Consider the following 26623-nt stretch of genomic DNA (forward strand, 5'->3'; position numbering starts at 1 on the left):
GAAGGCTGAAAGTCATTTAGACTCGCAGTAGCACTGAGTTTGTGAAGAAAAGCTGGTTTTCATTTTCATTTCAGTGTCAGAACCAACAGATGTGAGCTAGAATGACCAACACAATGGCTTACACATGCTGCATCATTATAGAGTGAAAAGCCTCACATTCACTGGTCCAGGCATTTTATTTTGTTGTTTTACAAAACCTCTGCTGGCAAACCTCTGTTTATGTGAAATAAGAAACATGTATGTTGTAAAGTGTATTCATGACATTATGACATAAACCCATCTCTTTCTTAGAGGAACAGGAAACACTCACATTTTCTCCAGACAGGATTCTCTGGATAAATTCTGTGCCAGCAGGTTTGATGCCAAGCTAAAAAGCTCCTCAGCCCACTCCTAAACACACAAAAAAACATACATCACAACGTTATCAAGTCTGGTCAAAGTTTAGTGCTTGAAGAGACTCGTTACAAAAGACAATCAGCAGCCGAATGCAGGAAAGGGTTCACTGATGTATGTGAACGGACAAAGACCATCATAAATATATTCCATTAGCTTTAGTGTTTTCTTTCAGTGGTGTTTGTGGCTCTGATAAAGTGAATCAGATGATGCCAGTGGTCATATATAAACAATATAAACTATTTTCTGAAATTCCTTTAAGGAGTGTAATTGAAAGCTAGACACTGAAGGTTTGATAGTTGTGTGTTTAGAGAGCATAAACACGAGGGTTTTGCAGCCTGTATGCAATATTACAAACCACATAGTTTAATTTCATATCTAGTGTGTTTCTCTTCTCAACACAGTGTCTGTTTCTAAGCGTCAGAGCAGATTTTACCTTGGCCACCTCTTCGCTGAAGGCCGTAAAGTTCAGGTAGGTGATATTGACCATGTCCGCACCACTGACCACTGTGAGTGTCCTGTCCTCCAGCTTCCCCTCCAGAGTCCCCACATCCAGGAGCTCTCGCAGCTTGGCCTCCTGGAGAAAACAAAGCAAATGCATCATGCAAACAATTGAAAACGGTTGTCAAAAGGTGCTGAGGAAACGATACTATACGATAAATCTGTGAAAGGGTCTGATGTGGCACTGGATTGGACGCTGATTGGTCAGTCCAGTGTTTCAGTGATCCTTCTTCTAGTTCAACGTGATGAACTTGTTCTTCCAGACAGACCAACACAACAAACGTTCACTAACTGAACCAATCAAACAAAGACAAACACTGCAAAACAATCTGTACTCCTCAGTCCATCACATCTCACTTTACTGCACCATTACTGCAGCCACCACAAGAACAGAACATAACAGAACTAGAACTGATCTGAATAACGACACTATCATCTTGTGTAGAGCTAATTAATGCATAATTTGAATTTTTCACTTATTTGATTTGACCATTGTATTTGTAGACAGAGATTCAGACTGCATCTGCGTTTTGATGCAGGTCAGACTCACATTTGCATGGAATAAAAATTCATCTCAGAGCTGGACTGCAAAGCCCTGTCCTGCAGCGTCTGACAGACAGTAAAAATGAGCTGGACAGCATATGCGGTCACACACATAATCAATAAATGGAAAGTGCTGATATCAACGACTATCAATCACTCAGACTGACATGCATCACAGGCTGGAAAATCCCTGCCACTTTGTCAGAGCACTGTTAACGTAATCCTGAACTGGTATTATTAAGGGTTAGAGTGCTGTTATAAAGGTAAAGGGAGAGGTGTTGCAACAATTTATAGTAATATTTTCAGTATTTCTCAGAGCTCTCAGATTTTCCTCATGATCGGACCGGTGACTGGCCAGTCTGTCTGCCGATTCCAAGCAGGTCCGTTTTGACTCAATAATGACTCAACAGTAGGCCATTACAATAAGCAGTCACATGACAAACATTGAACATTATTGTCAAAATTGTTACCTTACAAACGTGCTAACCCTTCTTTTTACAAAGGCTTGTTAATAAGGCTTCATAGTACAATATATATATATATATATATGAGAGGTGTATCTCAATAAATTAGAATGTCGTGGAAAAGTTCATTTAGTTCAGTAGTCAAATTGTGAAACTTATAGTCTGTGTGTCCGTGCATCCACGCAGGTTAAAAGGAACACTGGTTCAGTGGAAGGAAAAAGTGTGGAAGAAAGAGATGCACAACCAACTGAGAGAACCACAACATTAATAGGATTCTCAAGCAAAATAGATTCAAGAATTTGAGTGATCTTTGCAAGGAATGGACTGAGGCTGGGGTCAAAGCATATAGACGTGTCAAGGAATTTGGCTACAGTTGTTGTATTCCTCTTTTTAAGCCACTCCTGAACCACAGACAACGCCAGAGACATCTCACCTGGGCTAAAGGAGAAGAACTGGACTGTTGCCCAGTGGTCCAAAGTCCTCTTTTCAGATGAGAGCAAGTTTTGTATTTAATTTGGAAATAAAGGTCCAAGAGTCTGGAGGAAGGGTGCAATGTCATGGCAATGGCATGGCTGTTGTTGGTCCATTGTGTTTTTTGAAAACCAAAGTCACTGCACCCATTCACCAAGACATTTTTGAGCACTTCATGCTTGCTTCTGCTGACCAGAATTTTGAAGATGCTGATTTTGCTATTTGATAATACCTAGAATATCAAAATCAACTGCGGGCGGCAGATCCTTTTCCTATTTGGCGCCTAAACTCTGGAATAACCTACCTAACATTGTTCGGGAGGCAGACACACTCTTGCAGTTTAAATCTAGATTAAAGACCCATCTCTTTAACCTGGCATACACATAACATACTAATATGCTTTTAATATCCAAATCCGTTAAAGGATTTTTAGGCTGCATTAATTAGGTAAACCGGAACCGGAAACACTTCACATAACACCTGATGTACTTGCTACATTATTAGAAGAATGGCATCTACGCTAATATTTGTCTGTTTCTCTCTTATTCCGAGGTCACCGTAGCCACCAGATCCAGTCTGTGTCCAGATCAGAGGGTCACTGCAATCACCCGGATCCAGTACGTATCCAGACCAGATGGTGGATCAGCTCCTAGAAAGGACCTCTACATCCCTGAAAGACAGCGGAGACCAGGACAACTAGAGCCCAGATACAGATCCCCTGTAAAGACCTTGTCTCAGAGGAGCACCAGGACAAGACCACAGGAAACAGATGATTCTTCTGCACAATCTGACTTTGCTGCAGTCTGGAATTGAACTACTGGTTTCGTCTGGTCAGAGGAGAACTGACCCCAACTGAGCCTGGTTTCTCCCAAGGTTTTTTTCTCCATTCTGTCACCTAGAAAATACAAAAAACGTCCAAACCAAGTTAAGATTAAAAATTTAATTGAGGTTCAACAAATAAAAAACAGATGCAATATGGATAAACAACTGATAAAGCTTGGCTTATTGAATATCAGATCCCTTTCTATGAAAACACTTTTTGTATATAATATGATAACTGATCAATATATAGTGATGATTACATTATTTTAAATGAGTCCACCCCCCAAGATTACTGTTATAAACACGAGCCACGTCTAAAAGGCAAAGGGGGAGGAGTTGCTTCAATTTATAACAACGTTTTCAGGATTTCTCAGAGGGCAGGCTTCAAGTATAACTCGTTTGAGTATAACTGGTTTGAAGTAATGGTGCTTCATATAACATTATCCAGAGAAACCAATGTTAATGATAAATCCCCTGTTATGTTTGTACTGGCTACTGTATACAGGCCACCAGGGCACCATACAGACTTTATTAAAGAGTTTGGTGATTTTACATCCGAGTTAGTTCTGGCTGCAGATAAAGTTTTAATAGTTGGTGATTTTAATATCCATGTCGATAATGAAAAAGATACATTGGGATCAGCATTTATTGACATTCTAAACTCTATTGGTGTTAGACAACATGTTTCAGGACCTACTCATTGTCGAAATCATACTCTAGATTTAATACTGTCACATGGAATTGATGTTGATAGTGTTGAAATTATTCAGCCAAGTGATGATATCTCAGATCATTATTTAGTTCTGTGCAAACTTCATATAGACAAAATTGTAAATTCTAGTTCTTGTTACAAGTATCGAAGAACCATCACTTCTACCACAAAAGACTGCTTTTTAAGCTATCTTCCTGATGTATCCAAATTCCTTAGCATATCCAAAACCTCAGAACAACTTGATGATGTAACAGAAACTATGGACTCTCTCTTTTCTAGCACTTTAAATACAGTTGCTCCTTTACGCTTAAGGAAGGTTAAGGAAAACAGTTTGACACCATGGTATAATGAGCATACTCACACCCTAAAGAGAGCAGCCACGATATATTTTTATATATCCCTATTGTATAATCTTGCTTATTACTCATAAAGCCCAGAATGGTTACTTTTCCTATTTAGCATCCAAACTCTGGAACAATCTACCAAGAAATATGGAAATAATATAGAAATAAAGGTGATTTGATTTTGTTTTTGACTAAGCACGCCTCCTTCATAACCATCAGAATGTAGTAACATGCTCCATGCTGACGTCACCAATCCCTTATTTTTCATCCAACTGTCATATAGAGACACTTTTACCAGCCAATCAATCAAAATCAACGCACTAAATCCCAGTCTAGATGAATAGGCTTCCTCATTCAAACGAGTCATATTACAGAAGTAAAATGACCTGCAAACATGTTTCATGACATCATGACTTCATTTGCACATAGGACTGAATTACAGCACTGGTGCATTGTGGGGCTTCTGGAAGACTGGCCTTAAAGTTCTGTTTCCGTGGTGATTGAGGCTTGAAGCCTGGCAGGGGCCCGATGTCTCAGAGCCAGGATCCTGGGTGTGTGTGTGTGTGTGTGTGTATGTGTGTGTGTGTGTGTGTGTATGTTGAAAGCATGAAAAGAAATGCATTTACAACAAAGAACTTGCAATTAACAGCTCTTCTCTGAGAGAAACAAATGATCCCCGCAGCTCAAATCAAGCATGTTGAATGATTTTCACCATCTGACATGGATTGTGGATATTTTTTCATGTTTCTTAACCCTTCAACATCTTCCACAGAAAGAGCATCTATTATCCTATATTAGTTTGCCTTGTTTGAGTTTTGTAATCATTATCAAGCATCTGATCCCATTTATTTGAGCCCATTAAGATCCAAATAAAGAGAGAAAAACAAATGAATTGGTTATGCAAAGGCCAAGGCTGACTGTGTGACATCAACGGGCTTGCTTGACAGACTGTAGGATTTTGATTTAAGGACTAAGTGACAAAGATATGTGTGGTTCATGTAAAGCAGATTCCTGACCCTGATCCTGTAAGAATTCCTTAAATGTACATTTACTGGTATTTAATTAATTACAAGTACAAAAAAAAAAAACTTAAAAATAAAGTCAGTAACACAGATATAAAAGCCCTTCATCACTGAGTCGTGGTGGTGGAGGTAGGCAGATGTAAGCAGTCTCTGGTCCGTTCAGTCATACTTCCTGCTGCCCACCATCCATCACCACACACACACACTCATTCCTGCTGCTCCAAAGGTCAGCTCTTTATTGGTCGACTGTCAGTCAACGCTTCACTGACCAGGAGGATTCCACAGACTCGCTTAATGACCGCTCGCTTCAATCCTCAATTAGACGGTTTAATTAACCAGAAAGAGGCCTGTCAGAAATGACAGCTCAGTGTTTGAAGTGTGCAAGCTAAGCTACGGCTAGCATGCTCAAGTCTCTATAATAAAGAGCAGTATGAACCGCCCTTGGTTCACTTAAATGGTTGGACTCTTGACAAGTTCAAAACACAATAAAATGTAGAAAATCAGGAAATAGTTTCTGCATTCACAGAGCATTTTAAAAAGCAATGATATGAAAAACATTCAGGAAATAGCTTCCATAATACCATCCGTAATGCTATTACATTATGCAAATACTGTATGTAAGCACATATGGAGAGTTCAGGAGTCTTAGTATATTCTGATCTGTAGATGTGTCTGGCATTCTGTGGGTTTTTCATCTGTTTTCTGGTGAAAATGGTGCATCTTTTGAGTCAGCACTTGCTCCTCAACAACACACATGATCTGAGTAATCCTTCATTCTGAGGAGCTCAAACACACACTCAGTGATAACAGTTTAACACTTAGTCTAACACCAATGCTGGACTCAGAGTCTTATAGGCATGTCACCTGCCCAAGCTCAACTCATCAAGCCTGACATAAAATCCTTAATTTCTTATTCAGCACAATGTGAGCAGCCTGAGTTGATATAATGCGAGCCCAGTGTCTGTGTCTCTGTATCAGAGCAAACCTTTCCGGGAGGTTCTTCCTCACTGCAGCATTTCAAAGCAGAATGAACTGACTGTGAGGAGAGATGCATGAATTGATTTACAGTCAGTTAATAGCAGCACATGCACATTCATTCACTTGAGATTAAAAATGACATGAGAAAGGAAGTCTTGTTTTTTGAGAAATGAAGTAAGATTATGCTTAAAGAAGAAGAAATACCTGAAGTTGACATACAAGGACATGTTTCCTCGTTCTCACAGCCAATTAAACATTCAGACTGTTTAGTGAAGAATACAGATGTGTGCTTGATGCTGCTGCTGTTTTATGAGCTGACTTTCCCCTCAGTAAACAATAAAGCTTGTCTGTCTCTAACACCCCGCTGAAAATGAACTGCACTGGTTTTACAAGCTGGCTGTACACCATTAACATCGTATTCATGGAACAGAAATATTAACAGCCACAAGCGTCACAATGATGGGAGTTCAGCTTTTTATAATTCGGCTGATGGCAGGAACATCATTTAATGCATCGACTGCATGTCCACACAAATGTGAGACGTGTCGCAGACTCTTGATCGATTGAGCATTAGGAATTATTCTGGACACAGCTGAAGTTTGCACAATACTCTCCAACAACACGCTAAAACAGGAAACACGCACACGGGCTGAACATTTATCACAACACTGCATAAATCACATTAACTTTTTGAGATATTGAATACAGCAGAAAATAGAGATATTTCATTGCAATGCATTTTGAACACATTCAGTCAAAAGTTAAGTACATATAAATCTGCATTAGTTATGTATTATATGGCTTAACATGAGATTGATGTTCAATGTTCTGCCCATGTTTACTAAGTCAGAGCTCACAGACAATACAGTTCTTAGGATCTCAACACTAAGACAATAGCCACACACAAAGTCACAAACTTGATTCGTTGTCAGCCTTACATTTCAAAAGCAATCCTGGCAAAATGTGAAGTGCCCTCAGTTCATCCCACAATGCTCTTATTGAGGAGTCTCATGACAACGAGTCTTTAAACAGCTCAAAGTGTTCACAAGAAGATTTCCCTCTGATAGATGCTGTCTGGAATAACAACAACAGAAACTCAGCATTTTCATCACTACATCTGTACCAACACACATTATGACATTATTATGCATATGCAAAAACACTGAAAACAATTGTATGATTAAAAACACTTTTCCACTAAAATGTTTTGTCTTCATCTCATCAGAAATTTCGATTTTGGCACGCTCAGCAGCAGCTGAGCACTGAAGGCTCTAATCTGCAGTAAAATCACTGCCTCTCATGAAACACCAGGACTGTACTGTAGCATCTGTAAACATTTTTCCATCTCAAAAATATATCTAAATTACGGCCTATGCTCTCAATGTCAAATGCAGAAATGTTAATCCATGCATTTATGACTTCAAGGTTAGATTATTGTAATGCTTTATTGGGTGGTTGTTCTGCACGCTTAGTAAACAAACTACAGCTAGTCCAAAATGCAGCAGCAAGAGTTCTTACTAGAACCAGGAAGTATATGACCATATTAGCCCGGTCCTGTCCACACTGCACTGGCTCCCTATCAAACATCGTATAGATTTTAAAATATTGCTTATTACTTATAAAGCCCTGAATGGTTTAGCACCTCAGTATTTGAATGAGCTCTTTTACATTATAATCCTCTACGTCCGCTACGTTCTCAAAACTCAGGCAATTTGATAATACCTAGAATATCAAAATCAACTGCGGGCTGATCATTAGGCTGCATTAATTAGGTCAACTGGAACCGGGAACACTTCCCATAACCCATTCCTCCCAAAGTTTTTCCTCCATATCTGTCACCGATGGAGATTTGCTTCCTTGTTGCTGTTGTCTTTGGCTTTTTTAGTTGGGGACACTTGACTGATTGCACAGACACTACTGAAGAGAGCTGAACTGGATGATGACATCACTGAATCATCAAAGAACTGACTTTAGCTGGAAAATGACTCTTTGTTATGGTCTTCTTGCATCATTAACAAACTACTTTCCTGTTTGACACCATATTGACACAACCAGTATTGTATAAAACCCTATAGAAATAAAGGTGACTTGAACTGACTATATAAATAAAGAGTTATATTTCCAGACAATGACATGATTAAGTCCCTGCCCACACGAACGTGGTTATTTTTGTTTGGGCCATTCGACCACACGCAAGCGCAGCACCAGGTTTGAATTGGCCAACATTACTTTACGGTTGAGATTTTATCGCCACCTGTTGGCTTGGCATACTCTTGACAGTACTTCATAGCATGCTTTTGCAGTTTCATATGAACAGAGATTTTTTTTAAAACAGAAGAAGGAAAAACCCAGATATGTGTGGACATGGCCTTATACAGACTTCTCTTACACCTGCCTGAAGCAGACATGTACTGTTGCATTACTGTCATATTTCCTGTGGCACATGCCTGTGTGCTGGGTCAATAAAAATGAACTTTTTTGTGTGCTTTAGGATGCATTTGTGAAACTTCATCAGACAACAACAACGACAAACAAATGAGGCTCTGTTTCGCTGCTCCATTTCCAACAAAAACAACAATCTGTCCAAGACGGAAACATGAATCACTGCTAGGAACCAGAAGGCACCTGTTGCCAGATGGAAAGACGCAGAGCAAAAGAAGATCAATGTTCCGGTCCCCTGTGGCAGATTAGTGCCTCAGCAATGGCTCGGCTCCCGTTGTGCTTTGTGTTAGAAAGGGACCCAGAATGAAAGAGGCTGGGAAAAGTCTGCAGTAAACCTGACTAACGCCGACCAGACCTTTAGAAATACAGCAGGGCCTTAAGCTTAGCATGGTAGCCATGGTAGCAGTAGCATGACATCACTGCACCTTTACACCGCGCCATTTACTGCCCCTTGCCTAACAACCACATTGGTAGTGTAAACAAAAGGTTTCAAAGCAACAAACAAGGGTCTGTACTGAGAAGCCGTCTTACATTTACATGTACATCGATTCATTCAGCTTCCAGAAAAATACAACACGACTGCATTTTACACATTACACAAAATGACCTCAGTGGAAAAAACTTTGCCACTTAACAGAGGATTTGAATTAAAATTAATGAATTATCAAAATAAAAAATGGGCAAACAGTAAATTCAATTTGCAAATAATTAAATGTTTTGTGAACCCCTCCCCTAACCCACCCAAATAACATGATTGCTATAGTAGATCCAATAAACACAGATAAATGAAATAAACTTAAAATGAAAAGAAAAAGAAAGCACAAGTTATGACAGAATAAATTCTTTACATTCTTAAACTTTGTCTCACCAAAAGGTCTTTACTCAGAATCCTCAAGAAATGCCAAAAATGTACCCCACCTTCTCTTGTGAAGCAAGTAAACTGTACAACCCATTCTTGGAAAGATGGTGAACCTGCTGATCATAACAGTCAGTTCTCACTAACTCCGTACTCTATAGACCGTCCCCTCATTAATATTTGTCTCCCTATCATAATACTTTATGAATCCACTTGAATCCACTCTCAACCTCAGCAGTTAATTAAAGAGCGTCTCCTAAGACAGAAATACTTGGACAAAATGAAAAGCAGCATCCTGACACATCTTGAATATAGTGGCATAAATGAGTCGAATCCATTCAATCTGGATTGTGGAGCTCAGTATCTCCGGAAGATGAGATGAATGAAGATGACTGACCTCCTGCCTCCTAACACAGAGAGAATCTCTGGAATCAAATACAAACAGGTTTTAACAAATAAGCTCTACATCACTGATTAAAAATCAATCGACTGAAATATAAATATAATGTTCATCAGCATAAGACCGTGGGATTCATCCAAACTTGCCTGGAGGACAGCGTCCAAGTGAAAAATAGCATTGTTTGTTTGGGCACTCACTTTTTTTTATATTTATTTTTATAAATGTTTGTTATACTCATTAAAGCGTTCTCTTCCTTCACTAATCGAAGCTGCCATCTCTCATCCTCGTGGTTCATAAAGGTTCACGTGCTCCAGCATAACCTATTTCTGTGCAAAATGACAATCTTAGACAAAATTAGTTTCTCTAATTTCTTAAAAGAATAAACGTGACACCGGCTTCAGAGCAAACGTAAAACATGCATAAAAGACATCTGAGTGTTCAAGCTCTTTCTTTTAAAGCTGGTTATGAAATGCTAACATGTTGAGGCTATTGAAGAAAGAGCCCCAGCTAAAGCAGCAGAGCATTATTCACCAGCGCTCTGTAGAGGAGATGTGCCCATTCAGGGTGAACTACTACAAGCTGACTTCGGTTTCTACATCAACTACATTAAATCCATAAACTACACAAGAAAACCGGTCATCACCAGCCCACCTGCTGAGAGAAGGTGTGGAGACCAGCTGTGGTCATAATTACACAGACTTCCTCTTTCAGGGTTAGGAGGCTTCTACAATTTCATCGCCACAAACAAGTGTAATTTGATGAGGGCTTTAGGGAATCTAACGAACAAACCCGAACAGGGTCCTACTGTATACAGAGGAATGCAGGACAGATCTGCTGCTGGATAAAGGCTTTTGTCCGGGCTCTCTGGTGTCCAGGCAGATCGTCTGACTGTGAGAACCCAGATAAAAAGAGCTGGACTCTGAGCCTTCTGTCTCAAACAGATTATGTGCAATTAAATTGATTGACTGCCTGGAGAAAGTGAGGTATCCACGTTAAGGCCATCAGTAGATCAGTAGCTTTCAGGCCTCTCAGCATTCACATAAGCCAGTTCTTACAATAATGAAACACACTGCTTTACTTTTCTCTCAACAGCTTTCTATGTCATGACTTGATTATAATACATTATATCATCAAAACACGTTAATTATGCACGGCGAACGCAGTTAAAATGGTTTTGCCATTTATGTGCTCTTAAAGCATAATTTCTAAAAAATGAGTGGAAAAAGAAAATGATCAGGGGCACAAAGCAGGAAGCAACATAAAGAAGAAGAGCAGGAAAAATATCAATATACAGGAGAAAATCAAAAGTTAACTGCTGTGTATTAGCCTGTGATGTTTATGTAGTATTTTGAAATAGCCTTTTTAGAACTGCTTCTGAACAAACCAAAAACATTCATGTAATTCAGTTGTGTACTCAAAGTTTACTACTGTTATACTTAAAAGTATACTTTTATATACTAGAAAGTGGACCAATGTAGTCCCAAGGAGCATTGAAATAGTGCTCTTACAAGTATACTACTAGTGCACTGATATATTGATATATTTACTACATAACGCATTCTCCAAATATTCTCGCACACACATACACCCACACACGCACACACGCACACACACACACACACACACACACACACACACACACACACACACACACACACACGCACGCACACACACACACACACACACACACACACACACACACACACACACACGCACACACATACACCCACACACACATGCACACACACACACACACACACACACACACACACACACACACACACACACACACAACAACAACAACTATGAGAACATTATTTCCCTCCATGTTTTTTCCCTGACATGAATTTGGATGATTAATCTGAGCGCCCACAGCTGCTGTTTTCTCATAAGGGCAAAAAGCTTGATCAAATTAGTGTGACATGAGAGAGAGGGCATATACTAATTAACCTACATTACCTGGCCAATGCACTGGATTCCCCTGACAAACTAAAAGTACTATGGTATTACAATGTTTCTTACAGAAAGTGTCTAGTTTAGTTAACGCTCATCTTACGGCAGGGTTCTCCTGATATCATCATATTCTGGTGGCTGTTTTACATTCAGGTCAGGTGACTTAATGAGTCATGATGTGAATGGACAGCACCACAGGACTGAAAACCAAGACATAAACATAAAATCAAAACTGCCCACGTGGGTTAATATACACTTGAGTGAATTCTGTTCTCTGAGCATGTGATTTTATGGGACAACCGGACATGATGTGATGTTTGGAAGAGAGCTGGAGCATTTAAACCGTGTTCAAACGCTCATCATTCTGCTGATCTACAAATGAGTCACTTGGAGCCGAATCTCCTGTGAGTGTTCGAAGACCTGCATGAGTGTTCATACACACTGTATGTATAAATGCTTTCATTCAGACGATGTGAAGCACACACACGTCTCTCTTTCCAGACATCAATCTTAGACCCTGCTGGAAGGCCACTATCATGACATGGGAAACAGCATTTTTCCATATTCTGAGCAGTGACTGTTGAAGTGACCGATGCCACCACTGCTATGTGAACAGGACAATAGCATCAGTCGGACGAGTCGACGCACATTGAGCTCACTCACATCCGCTCAGCAGCTCTCGTGATGCTCTTCATCATGACACTTCACAATGACACCATTCTCACATCAGCACTCATGAATTCTGGGAACCTGAAACCATCAGCTCTTTCTCTGTCCAGCTGCTGCAGGATTCTGAATGCTCTCTTGAAAAGCAAATGTTTTGGTCACCTAAGACAATTTATCTGGAAAACTATTTTCTAACTAATTTCTAATTTTCTTTTTCATACACACATACAAGATCTCCGGCTTTCTTTCGTTATTTGTGAAACATGAAATCTTACTGGCATATCCGGTGAAAAGCAGCTTTGCTTTTTGACAGCATATTCCTCTCTGGAAAACTCTATATTTATAACCATACAGTATTTGCGCCAGAAATGACAGAAAGAAGTCTGTTCAGTTTCATCTCGTGGAGCATTTGCACAAACACAAGCTCAGCTCTTCATTGAAAGAACAAATGATCAACACAGAAACACATTTAAATGCTGTATTACCTTTGGCGTCTTGGCAAACCTCCCATTTCTCGTATCCTTGATGAGTGAGACATCTAACAGGTCGGTCTCCTGCAATCACAAATGACTTATGAATATTATGAGAACAGTGTGTTTAAACTTGTGTCCACAGCACAGTTACAAAAGACAATAATGTAATAAAACTAAATGAATATATAATCGTGACATATGATTGGAAACAGGTCACTTCTTGCTCTTTTTAAATAAAAGACTTTGACGTTGTGTTCTTAAAGCTGCAGCGTACTGTTCAGAGGAAGGTCAAGCCCATCGCTAGCCAATCAGAACAGAGCTCATTTACATACAGAAGCCTTAAACACTCTCAGTATGTTCCAAACGGGATATATCACCATATTGAAGGTTTATTTTAGAACAAAGCGCTCAAAATTACAGAATTATAGGATTTGAATTATAGAAATGTAATAAGGTATTATGTGTATGCCAGGTTAAAGAGATGGGTCTTTAATCTAGATTTAAACTGCAAGAGTGTGTCTGCCTCCCGAACAATGTTAGGTAGGTTATTCCAGAGTTTAGGCGCCAAATAGGAAAAGGATCTGCCGCCCGCAGTTGATTTTGATATTCTAGGTATTATCAAATTGCCTGAGTTTTGAGAACGTAGCGGACGTAGAGGAGTATAATGTAAAAGGAGCTCATTCAAATACTGAGGTGCTAAACCATTCAAGGCTTTATAAGTAATAAGCAATATTTTAAAATCTATACGATGTTTGATAGGGAGCCAGTGCAGTGTGGACAGGACCGGGCTAATATGGTCATACTTCCTGGTTCTAGTAAGAACTCTTGTTGCTGCATTTTGGACTAGCTGTAGTTTGTTTACTAAGCGTGCAGAACAACCACCCAATAAAGCATTACAATAATCTAACCTTGAAGTCATAAATGCATGGATTAACATTTCTGCATTTGACATTGAGAGCATAGGCCATAATTTAGATATATTTTTGAGATGGAAAAATGCAGTTTTACAAATGCTAGAAACGTGGCTTTCTAAGGAAAGATTGCGAAATTATTAGAGTTTTGAGATTACAGCTGACCATTCAGGGCTTTATAAGTAATAAGCAAGATTCTAATCTTCAAGATCTTTGAAATTGTAAGGGACAAAGATGGCAGAAAACTAACGTTTCTGAATAGTCTTTGTGCACTTTCAGACAGCGCAAATGTTGAGAGAATTAATAATTTCCTCCTTCAGTTTAATTTCAACACTTGTTAGCAGTTATCTAAAGCATTATCAGTGAGATCATGCATGTTTGGATTCAGAAGAAAATACCAAATGTGGACATGATGTTGTATTCTGCAGTCCGCTGTACTGAGTCATGAAGTGTCAGCATCTTCTCTTCTCCTACAGAGGTCAATGGATTGACTCGGCCACACACACTATCAGACACTACCAACATATGATACGATGACAACGCTCTCTAAAGCTGATTAAATTGGTCTCTAAAACAACAAGTGCATCGGGTTCAGAACCTTTTGTTTGCCTCTCTGAGAAGTGTTTAAAGAGTGAGACAGACGTTTAAATAAACTCTGTTTCGTAAAAGAGCCTCACGCAAAAGGTGTGAGTGATGCTCTACAGGACACAATGACACGAGGACAGTCCTGTCCTCCATACTGTTTTCTGTTCACAAAAGCTGAAATGGATATTAATGAAAAGTGACATTTATAGTCTGTGGAAAATAGTGGATTTCTGTTCAACATCAACATTTTGGAGTTTCTAAATGATTGAAGTTTGGGCTGATGCGCACCACTTCTAATCTGACATCAGACAGACGATGGTCTGATTCATATTGCTAAATAAAATGGCAAAACCTTACTGAAATCATCTGACTATCAATGTTAATATATAGGCACAGTGACACTTCTGACCTGGATTAGGCAGGTCAGAATTATGTGAGAGACACAAACTGGACTGTGGCTTTTACTTAATTTATTTTCAAAACCACAGATCGGACAATAAATGCTCACAAATGTGTTTACATCTGGATGTGATGGCACCAATGAAGCTGATCTGTACTGTACATGAGGTGTCCAGCTCCAGTCGGAGCACTGCTGTAGGGAATCTCTTATAGGGCCCTATCTTGCACCCAGCGCAATTGACTTTGTACACCGACGCATGTGTCATTCCTATTTTGCACCTGCGCAAAGCGCGCTTTTCCCTCCACAGAAGCACGTCGCTAAACTAGTGAATGAACTTGCGCTCCCTGGGCGGTTCAGCGCAAAAAAGGAGGCGTGTTCTGGCGCAAACGATCCCTGGTGCTATTTTGCTGTTCCATTAAACAATTGCGCCACTGACCAGAAAAAACCTAGTCTAAAGTCAGTGGCGCGTTGCGCGTTGTTCATTATGCTATTTTAAGGGCGCATGCTTGACCATAATGTATAGCGTGCACAACGCGCATACACTTTGCTCATGTAATCTACACAGATGCAACAGTTATTTTTGCAAATCATAAATTGTTACACTAAAAAAAATATTAACACATGAGATGACGGAAATCATTGTGGTGTGCCACGAAGATGTGAAAAAATAGGCATAAATCTAGCTTACAAATTATTCAGGCTAATTGTAGTAATTAAGGATCAGACCTGTTTGAGGTCATATATGTAAATAAGGACATCTGACAAATTGGTTTGTCCGTCAAGAACCAGGAAAAAAAAATCGATGAAACAATTGTGGCTATTTCCTCCCACGCCTGTTTAACCGACGCTATTTTGGGTGGGTTTCTCCCATCCCCATACAACACAACTTCTCTGTCTTTCACTGCTCTTACAAGAACATCAGTCTCCTCGGCTGTGAACCGCTCCTGGCGTGCGCCTGGTAAATACGCCATAATAATAGCAATCTATAATGGAACTTGCGCACCTGCTCTTAAAGGGAATGTTGGATGACGCTCTGATTGGTTTATTTCACGTTACGCCCAAACCACACCTATGAATAATGAAGCTACTTCAGACCAACCCATTTTAGATTTGCGCCGGGCGCAAGAGCCATTTATCCCGCCGGGAAAATAGCAACAGCGCCGAGACCCGCCCACAAACTTACTTGCGCTTCGCGCTTTGACACTTGCGTTTCAGATCGTTAAAATAGGGCCCATCGTCTGCATGCACGAGGTTATATCAGTCCACCATAGACCTCAGAAGATCAAGGCTGTGACTGGATTTGACAACAAAATCTGGTTACACATTACACAAAACCACATGTGCCTATATGCAAATATATTCACTAGCTTCTCATGAGCATGATGCTCAGAAGGAAACAGAAACAGAATGGCTGCAATTTCCGTGAGCAATAAGAGGGTTTGTGATGTAATGATTGATGATACTGGAGCATTCTCTGTCTTTGCAGAGCTAAACATCTAGTAAGATGAAGGAGAGCAGCAGTTTGTGGCACTAAAAATTATCTGATTTTGTGTATTAAATTAATATGAAAGGATAGGGGAAATGGTTGAGGGAGCCATACAATTTGCATATGGTTGAACTGCCCGTGCATTTTAGAGGTAACGTAGCCACATTTCCATTGAAATGAATATATAATGGGAAGCTGTAGAGTTCCAAATGTATTTGAACTCATGTGGCCCTGCTGTGTACTACTGCAATGGTAGAGATGATTGTTCACAAACACACACACACACACTCTCTCCCTCTTTCCGTGACTGGATGTGGCTTCACACAGCGCTGGGGCTTTTTAAAACACACTTCAAAGCAAGACCTTTATGCTGAGGCTGGAAATGCTAACCTTTGACTCGAAACACCTCCCACTGCAAACAGCCAACACTACATCGATTGAGGGAGACCCTCCGCTTTAAACTCAAATGAATCAAATGGAAGGTGATTTTATCTGGGGAAAAGGACTTTTGATGGCTTGACACCATGTCCCAACCAGACGCAACGCTACAAGAGTCCAGCGAAGAGCAGCTTGTCTGTCCTCACCAGACGCGACAGAATCACTCAAACATCAAATACGGCTTCTCTCTCCAAAGTACAGCACTCCCAATGAAATGGATAAGTTTATAAACCAATTATTAAATATTAAAGATTTTTAACATCATTAAAGGTAAATACTGAGTCACTGATTCCATCTTTGTTATAGATTACAATTGTTAGTTTGCACTGAGTTCACAGTTTTAACAAACATGTTTGCTTTAATTTATTTTTCGAAACTGAGGTAAACTATCTGTTGTCGTTTTCAGTATGGCTATAAAGATCAAGCAAAATGATATTCAAACTCACTTTTAGCATTGAATAGAGCACATAATCTCTACCTGAGATTATCATTGTCATAGTTTGTATGTTGTTGTTCCAGCAGCGATGCCACATAAATAGAAACCGTTTCTAATAGAGAAACTTTGCCTGTCACTGTCACAACGGATAAGGACAAAAACTCAAATTAACATGGAAAAGATTCCTTTTATCATGTGTCGTGTTGTGTGTGGTTAGGACATGGTCTAAGGCAGAAAGCTTTTCATTGCATGATGGGACAGATCTGTAGATGGGTGCTCTTTAGGGTGACAGTATGTTATTGAGAAGGTCTGGTGATTTTACATTTGCCATCAAAAACCAAACCACAGCATATGAGTGTAGTCAGACTTCTTACTACATAAAGTTCTGACTTTGCATTGTAATATATTCTGACTACAAACTGCCTGCTTTTTAATGTGATATTTAGAGGCAAACAAATCTAAAATCTGGGAACAGAGGAACTGGTCAAGGCTGTGTCATTAATTCAGCGTGTAAATGCTTCATGATTGATCTGTCAAAGAACCCACCAAACGCTGTCAAATCTAGTCACGAACTCTTGAACTTCTGAGGATTTTGTTTCCTGATGGACTGATATAAACCTGTGCATACAGACGACAGGAAATATAGAGATACAGATATGATAGCCAGTGATAGTCACTGGCATGTGAGCGATATTGAAACAGATGCCTGTGTATAAAGTCAATCAAATCTGTATATACATCTGAGTTAGAAATAGACTGACGTGACTGGAAGAACAGGCTTCTTCACTGAGCAGCTCCGTTGAACAATCCTTCACTCGTCGCCAGTCTCCTGCTGTCAGGAAGAGGAAAGAACAACTGAACTTGTACTGTCAGCAGCCAGACATGCTGTCGAAGCAACGCAAACGTCATCAGCATCATTACCTGCCGTATCAAGGTCAGTCTCTATCTATTTAAAACTCTGTTCTCGTTACGCCAGCGCAACCGCAGCACATGGCATGGAAACACTATCCTGAGCTGTCTGCAATGCTAAGATTTCAGTCAATGTCAAGCAAAACAACCAGCAAACCAGTTGATGTCTTTGTGGAAGTCAGAGCTTTGTTAAGTATGGGGGAGACACAACTGTGCCTCAGGATCTAAATTAGTCCTATACGGTATGACAAGCAGCCCTGTTAGCCACAGTTCAGCTTCAAAATAACCCTGTGAATCACAATATCATGTTCTCTCACTACATGTGCAGAATACAGAGAGTCAGACGCAATGACTCTATCAGTGAACCCTCTGTTAAAACTAGAAAGATGCAACTTTACATTGCTTTCTGTGACAGTTGTTCATGAGTGCCATTATATCCTTCAGAAGAATCCTCCAGTTCCTGAACATTCTTAACTCTTCTGCACATCTGAATCTCTTCTCCAAAGTGACTGTACAATGAGAAGATACAGCTTTCACTAGAACCAGGGTCTCATATACGACTATTACGAGAGGATGGAAGTGGTTTACCGTTGTGATTTTTCAATATTTAAATAAAAGAAGGACAATATCTTTTATCTGCTACAGTGGTGTACATTTTAAAGGGGTTTACAAGCTCTCTTTCTAGAACTACATGTTTGAAGACGACCAACCTGCAAATGACTTTAAAAGGTGGCCACACTAAATTTATTTATTAATATACTTCTATTTTTTCAAAAGTGTCTAAAACAGTACCAGTTGTTTATGTATCTTGGATTACAGTTCTTCTCTGGATTTGCCCAGGATAAGCGAAGCCTGTGATTTCACTCTAATTTACTGAATTATTTCCTCAGATACCCAGATGTCAAGGCTTTGAGAGTCCCGTTCTATTGTCAGCTACTCAGCTTAGATGGATTTAAAAAAAAGAAACTAATATATTCTTGTGCGCTGTGTCATTTACATTTCACCAGGTTAAAATAATATCTTGAGCTTTAGGTTTGATTTATTTGTAACACATTGACTTCAAAACCTTTGCAGCTGTCTCTTTCAGCAAATTGTATAGTGTAGTGATATGACAGCACCCAAAATACTATCAAACACTCCAACGCAGCTCCAATTTTTGCAAAAGATGTATAAAAAGGTGCACAGGAAACAAAAATCTCAATAAATTATATATACAACAACCTGCCACATGCTGGCCACATAACAGAGATGTCGATTCGCACGGGACTAATATCATAAAGACATGGCCGATTCACACAGGATTGAGATCACAGACAACCTCCACGGTTATTACAGATGACTGGAGGTCACCAGGTAACCCTAATCCTGTCCGAATAGGGCTAAAGACACGGAAGCCAACCCTTGTTCTCTGAAGACAGATCAGTTTTAGATGCTTATACTATTCCTGTGGCATTCCGTTGCTCATTCTGTTTGTTTCTAATTTAATGACGGATGTTAATGGCTGTTGTTATCTTTTTCTTGTTCTTTCCTTTCTCTCTCGAGGAACAATGACGCAGGGGGCCAGTATTTTAGGTATGACAGGCCCGTGTCAGCACCGGCCCCAAAGCACCTGCTTGCCATTTAAATTTGATACCCTCTTATCATTCTCCAAATTGAATTGACTGCTCACAAGAAAAAAAGAACATGTGACCTACATCTCTGACACACTTTAAAGAGAAAGCAGAAATGGAGCAAAAGAAGAGGATCAAGGGAAAAGAAAGGAACAACCAAAAACTATCCTCCAGTTTCTCAGCCATCACAGATCAACTAAACTATCTCAAATCCTTCAGGGTTCGGACTGAGTTGTCACCGAAAACACTAGTTACTGAAAAGTGTAAAAAACATCACCTTATCCTGATTCCATGCAAAACCTCAAACATGGACACAAGTTAAATCAAAGTCATGTAACTGAAGAATCAAAAGTGCAAAGACCTTGTTACCAGATTTTGAAGTGAGGGTTAAGATACGTGTGTGAATAAAGTGTCTCTCTGCCGCAGCTTCAGTGCAAACCAGAGAACAGCGTGACCGTTGAGGAGAAATTGGATTCTGTTATCTCTGCATTAAAAGACCTCTGAAGAATGGAAAGCTAGATTTATAGTAACCTTTTAAAAAGATTATAACACATCCACTGATCAATGGATTCAATGTAACAATGTTTTACACTTAAAAAATATTTTCTAAGTTAATAAGCATTACATTTAATCTAGCAGATGTGTTCCTACTGACAAACCAAGTGACAGACGTGGTCCAAAAAATGTCCAGAGAATGTGGGGTAACACATTCAGAACAGATCAGTACCGAACATGAAATAGCATGTTGAAAATGTTGGGGGAAAACTAGTTCCATCTTAACAGGAGCAGGACAATGATCATCACTAAAGGAGCAAATGTTGCATCAGCATCTAATAAATCACCAATACATACACCTCTTTTCCCATTGCTCATGTAACAGTGATTATCCTCCGTATAGTTTGACGACCCCTGTAATTATCATTTGTGGAACTAATAATTAAGGATTAAGAAAAGAGGTTAAACAATCATAACAGTCATTTGCATGAAAGGAACAGATAAATAAAAGGTCAATTTATGATACAAATGCAAAAATAAGACAATAATCATTTGTGGTTGTGAAACTGTTAATATATGTCCATATCCTGCCTTGTGAAGCTCAAAGCTCTGACAGAAACAAACCTGTGGCACATCAGACTGGAACAGCACACGTTCAGCCCTTCCTGACATTAGGGGTGTGCGATAGTGACAAAAAATAATATCTCAATATTTTCTGCTAATTTGTGGATACTGATGATTAGACAATGTTTTACCGAGTATTGTGCTGGTACATTGGCAGGGTTAGGAGACTTAGGTTAGGATTCTGTGCAGTGATTAGTTTGCAGCAGTAACAGAAATAAACATTTCAAATCAGTTCAAATAGATTTTTACCTTTTATGGGCCTTTTACATTTAAAAGGCCATTTTTTTCCTAAACTAATTAAAATGTATGCATTATCTTTTGTGTCAAATTCTTAAATTTAATCAATACATTTTTGATTTTTGATTTTATAAAACCAAAATGTTCAATAGTGAATTCTGAAATGATTTGGGGAAAAAATATACTTTAAATATAAACCTAGAATCACCAGTAGGTAGTGAGTCATTCATTCAACCGATTCATCCAAACAGCTGATTGATTCATTAATGAAACACTCACTTTCGGACTACTGACAGTCACTATGACTAGAAATGATGAATGAAGTTATTCAGTGCTCCAGTTCCTCCAACAGTCACTGAACTGAGGAAACAATTAAACTTGGACTGAAGACCGATGAACCACTGATATGAGCATGAGTGAACCGATCAAATGAACATTTTTAAGGTATTTAACAGCATTTTTCCCATCTCAGAAACATTGGCAAGCTACGAAACATGTAATCTGTTTCTGATGCAGAAAAGCTAGTTCATGCATTCATGACCTCTAGACTGGACTATTGTAATGCACTTCTAGGTGGTTGTCCTGCTTCGTCAATAAACAAGCTACAGGTCGTCCAAAATGCAGCAGCTAGAGTCCTTACGAGGTCAAGAAAATATGATCATATTACCCCAATTTTACAGTCTCTGCACTGGCTACCTATTAAGTTCCGTATCAGTTACAAATTATCATTACTTACCTATAAGGCCCTAAATGGTTTAGCTCCTGCGTACCTAACTAGCCTTCTACCACGCTACAACCCATCACGCTCCCTAAGGTCACAAAACGCTGGACTTTTGGTCGTTCCTAGGATAGCAAAGTCCACTAAAGGAGGTAGAGCTTTCTCACATTTGACTCCCAAACTCTGGAATAGCCTTCCTGATAATGTTCGGGGTTCAGACACACTCTCTCTGTTTAAATCTAGATTAAAAACACATCTCTTTCGCCAAGCATTCGAATAATGTATCTCTTAAATTGTGAGTGTAGTTGCATCTGATCAAATGTGCATTCTTATTCTTTAGCTTGGGTTAAACTAATTCATTTTAGTTTGTTGGATCAGCAGCTATGCTAATGATGTCTCTATGTGTTTCTCTGTTTCTGCTGGGATCTTCATCCCGTGGTAACTAGGATTTACACAAGCTCCAGTCTGGATCCAGAACACCTGAGAAGAGATGATGCTGACCCTCAGAGGACCCCAGATGATGCTAACCCTGAATCAACAACAGAACTAACAGATATTGCTACTTACTATGCAATCATATAATAATTGCTGTTAATAGTGTTCATCGTCTGGTTGACTACGTCTTGTATACATTTTTGAGAAAATTCCTGTCATATACACATAAACTGATCACCACTGATAAGCTACTACTAAATATTGTTGAAACTTGCTTTGCAATGATTTGTATCGTAAAAAGCGCTATACAAATAAACTTAAATTGAATTGAATTATTTTTCATGGTTTATGTAAAGAGGTGAGCTGATTTAGACTAGTTTATTCGCTTGACATGCTTTAGACATTAAAACATCCACGTTTCTAATTATTATAAGGTGTTTCAATAATATAATTGTGTATAGTTATAGTTATCATTGTGTGATTACATAAACAGACTGCTTACGTAAGTTTTTTAACCAGCTGTTTTTTTAAACAAACTGTTCTAAAGAACAAGTTCACCGAAAAACCTTCAGCAATTGCCAGTGCACAAGACTAGCCAAGCAAGGTCTTAAGTGTAAATAGAAAGCTCCTCATTGTTTAGCTCAAATTCACATGTCCTGAATGGAGAAGTAACCCGAGCTTAGTTAAGTATCTTTCTCTAGGGCATAATGTTGGTACTTTTATGTACAGCCCAGATCTTTAACAACCATGTCATGACTGTGTCCTCCTGCAGCTATTATAAGATCTCACGCTTTGAGACAACAGTCAAACAGTGACATGCAAATCCACACTGAAACTAATTTAAGTCAGCCCGCTTCAATACTGTTCTCTGTTTTGAATCTATTCAAATAAGCTTCAGTTTGCTGAAAACTTTTAATAATGTAGATGCTCATCAGCTGATCTCACAGCACAGAGAAGCAGGCGATAATTATATATACTTTTAAATCCTTATATCCTCTCTCTGACTCAATCGGTGTTGCTTTGATTAGCTATTAACACTTTTCTCAGTTTAAAGGTATAAGTTAGGAGTTTAAATATTTATTAAATCATGTAGCTTTTCTAAAGCAAGGCTGTACTTTTATAATAGCAGCGAAGTGCTGACAAAAGCTATTATATATTTATTTTACATGTGCTTTTAGAAGTGCAGTTTTTTTGGTCTTTATTAAACACATGGCTGAAAGTGGTTTGCTTACAGCACTTCTGCACAGACTCACACAGCCATAGACCTAACCTCAATTAGTTTATCTCTAAAAACAAAACAAAAGAACCTGTCCTTAATAGTTTCAGCAAATGTATGTTTGGATCTGTTGGACATCAAGTTATTTGAACAGTCAAAACCAGCGTTTATAACAGCTGGTGTATTAGAACTCGATTACTAAAAGTAGTTTGCAGTATGAAAAACAAACACTGTTAACCTGCACACAGTGTGTGAATTCACAATGTGCTTTATGAGAGGATGTGGCCATCTGGGATCTGGCATAAAGTAAGGCCTAAGGCAGAGAGAAATAGAGGAGCACACCTTCATCTTACAAGCTTTCTCTTCCCGGTACAGCAAAGAACACTGTTTAACAAAAGTTATTGTTTTTCTCTTGAAAATAAACACATATGTGTCAAAACCATGTCCTTGATTTGTCATCTGCTGTGTGTTCCACCAGGACTAATAAGAGCAGATCTCTACTACACTTTGAATGGCCACCCCACTTCACTAATACATGTGGTAATGGAGCACCAGGAACTGTCGTATAAACCGTTTGCTTCCTCCGCACACTGAGGAGAGCCAGAGACCCCCCCCCCATCATGTACACCTTCTACAGAGACTCTATCGAGAGCATCCGGTCGAGCTGCATCACTGTGTGGTGTGGTCCTGCCGAAAGACTGTGCAACGCATAGTGAGAGCAGCTGAGAAGATCATTGGTGTCTCTCCCCCCTCCCTCCAGAACATTTATAGAGCCTGTCTCACCTGTAAAGCCCTCTGCATCACAGGTCACCCCACACAGCTTCTTCAGTTTACTGTCATCAGGGAGGAGACTGCGGAGTCTCCAGGCCAGGACCAGCAGACTGAAGGACAGCTTCATCCACCAGGCTGTCAGGATGCTGAACTCCCTCCCGAACTTGCCCCCCCATCCCTCTTCTGACCCAGGCATCACTGTTTGTTCACTTCACTGGTTTGCACTGTATCTGCCGTGTGCCTTGTGCTGCTTTATTTAACTTTATTTTTATTTATTTTATTTATACATTCCCTTATTGTATAGTTGTATATAATATTTTATATTTGATCTAGATTTTTAGGCTCTACTGTTAATGTTATCTGTATGCACCATGTGTCTGAGAGTAACACAATTTTGATTCTCTGTATGTATGCACTGTACATGTGAAAATAAAGCAGACTTGACTTGACTTGTTCTGTTCTGGGTAATTGTTCATCGTGAGCCACATCGTGTTTGTCAGCTGTGGACAGTAAACTTTGGTTTAGCTCAGCTATCAAAGGCCACAGGTGAACCGATCTCTTCTGGCCTCATCCAAAGACCTGCCCTGCACCTTGTTTTGTGAACAGACCTTTTCTTTTGGAGGGAGAGTACCAGAGATCTGCCAAGTGCTGGTGAGCTGATCTTACCATGACCTTCTCACAGTACAGCCCAGATTCATTGAGCAAAAGTGCAGTGAACCTGAAGCATGCTTTGAGCATATCAGCCGGTGCAGGACAGAAAACAAAAACAGCAAGAAAAAGCCCTACAGCCGTTCTTTCTTACAGCTTATGTTGTTCAGGCTTCTGCATAGAAATGCTTTCAGGGCACTGCTGTCTTCTGTTTGACAGCTGCTGGCTTTTAAAATCTCTCAACTCAAAGTCTGTCTAGCCATGCTCAGACTAAGTTCTACTGATCTGAACCCATTACATTAACACTTCCCTGGATCACCAGTGTGCTGTGTGACGGTTACTTTAACAAATGGCTTGACACTCTGGTACATCAACGAGATCACAACAAATCTAAAGGAGGATATTCTTGGATATTTATTTTTAATATTCAGCAATATTATCAATCCTACACTAACCTCAGCTGAACAATGACACCACAGTTTTTTAGAGCTGCTTTTCAGCAGAATTGTTCTCTGAACCATCAAGGAATCATTATTTTCCTGTTTATCACAGTGAAGCTGTTCTGAAACAATCTGTATTGTATAAAGCACTATATACTGTATAAAGTGACTTGACTTGGAAGAAAGAAGGCTACGTTTCTGAACAGCTGATTTGTGTGACAAGTGTTCAAGAACTGGCAGTGTTGGGTGTCAGTGAAGGCGTCGTATCCTCGGTGTCTCTCGTAGTAAGCACTGACATGTGCACTGTGAAGTTATCCTTCCAGTCAGCTGCACTCACTTGATGAAAAGAAGGGAAGCCATTTCAACTTGGCATAGAGCACATTTCAATTTCAGTAGATTGTCTGAAGATTTACACCTTGCCAGCTGTGATTATGCTGACAAAGGGACTAAAATGCCTGCCAGGTTAATCAGATAAAAATGCAACGCTGGGCAAAAACAGTGTTTGAACTATTGATGACTCAGCAGGAGTATGAGAAATGGTGCTAGAAGAACCAGGTCATGGTTTAAGACACATGCTCACCACATCTCAATTGATTCTCTTAGATAGGAACAAGATTAGACAGAGTAAAAAGAAGACTTTTCAGTGTCATGCTGTTGTACAGCTAAAGTCACTACTTCTGCACCTGCTTCACTCACAAGAGATGCTCAGGTTCATGGGACTCAAGCAGCATCATAAATGCAGGCTTTGTAAACTTCTTTATCTAAGAGTTGCTGTGTGAGAGTCCGTCCTGCTGTGATCCACAGAGTTTAGGATCGTGTCACAGCCCTGCAGTCTCATGCAAATTCTTTAGTCAAATGAGCGGCTCATTTACAGCTGGGGGGTTGGGAGACATTGACATTCGAAATGCATCACCCACTTCAATTCCTGTTCCACTCTGCAAACAAAATATCACTGTATTTCAGCAACAGTTGAGATGTGCTGGCTCTCCTCAACGTGACACGCAAGGGAGAAGCAGTAATGACCAAAGACGAACGATGTGACTGAAAAACTTTTGGACTCTGGCTGCAGTTGCTTCCTTCCTTTTCTGCATTCCTGTTTTTTTAGCAGTTTTTTCTGATAAATGAAGAAGAACAGCATGCTGTGCTTCCTCTGTGCTACATATTTAAAGGCCCATCAAGCATTTTTCCGAACTTTTGCTCTCTTTCATGCTCTCTACATGTACC

The 26623-nt window shown here is 39.6% G+C and overlaps 1 protein-coding gene across 4 annotated transcripts in view; it reads right to left on the reverse strand.

The window, feature by feature from the left end:
* Positions 1 to 26623, reverse strand: part of LOC127938267 (1-phosphatidylinositol 4,5-bisphosphate phosphodiesterase beta-1) — an 87753-nt gene that overhangs the window by 31486 nt on the left and 29644 nt on the right. For all 4 annotated transcript variants that reach the window (XM_052534740.1, XM_052534742.1, XM_052534741.1 and 1 more), the window contains exons 3-5: positions 13053 to 13121; positions 830 to 970; positions 311 to 390 (exon numbers count right to left, since the gene is read on the reverse strand). In XM_052534740.1, coding sequence (XP_052390700.1) covers positions 311 to 390; positions 830 to 970; positions 13053 to 13121 — 290 coding nt within the window. The remainder of the gene's footprint in view (positions 1 to 310; positions 391 to 829; positions 971 to 13052; positions 13122 to 26623) is intronic.

This window comes from Carassius gibelio, chromosome A20 (genome assembly GCF_023724105.1).
Source record: "Carassius gibelio isolate Cgi1373 ecotype wild population from Czech Republic chromosome A20, carGib1.2-hapl.c, whole genome shotgun sequence".
Lineage (NCBI taxonomy): Eukaryota > Metazoa > Chordata > Actinopteri > Cypriniformes > Cyprinidae > Carassius > Carassius gibelio.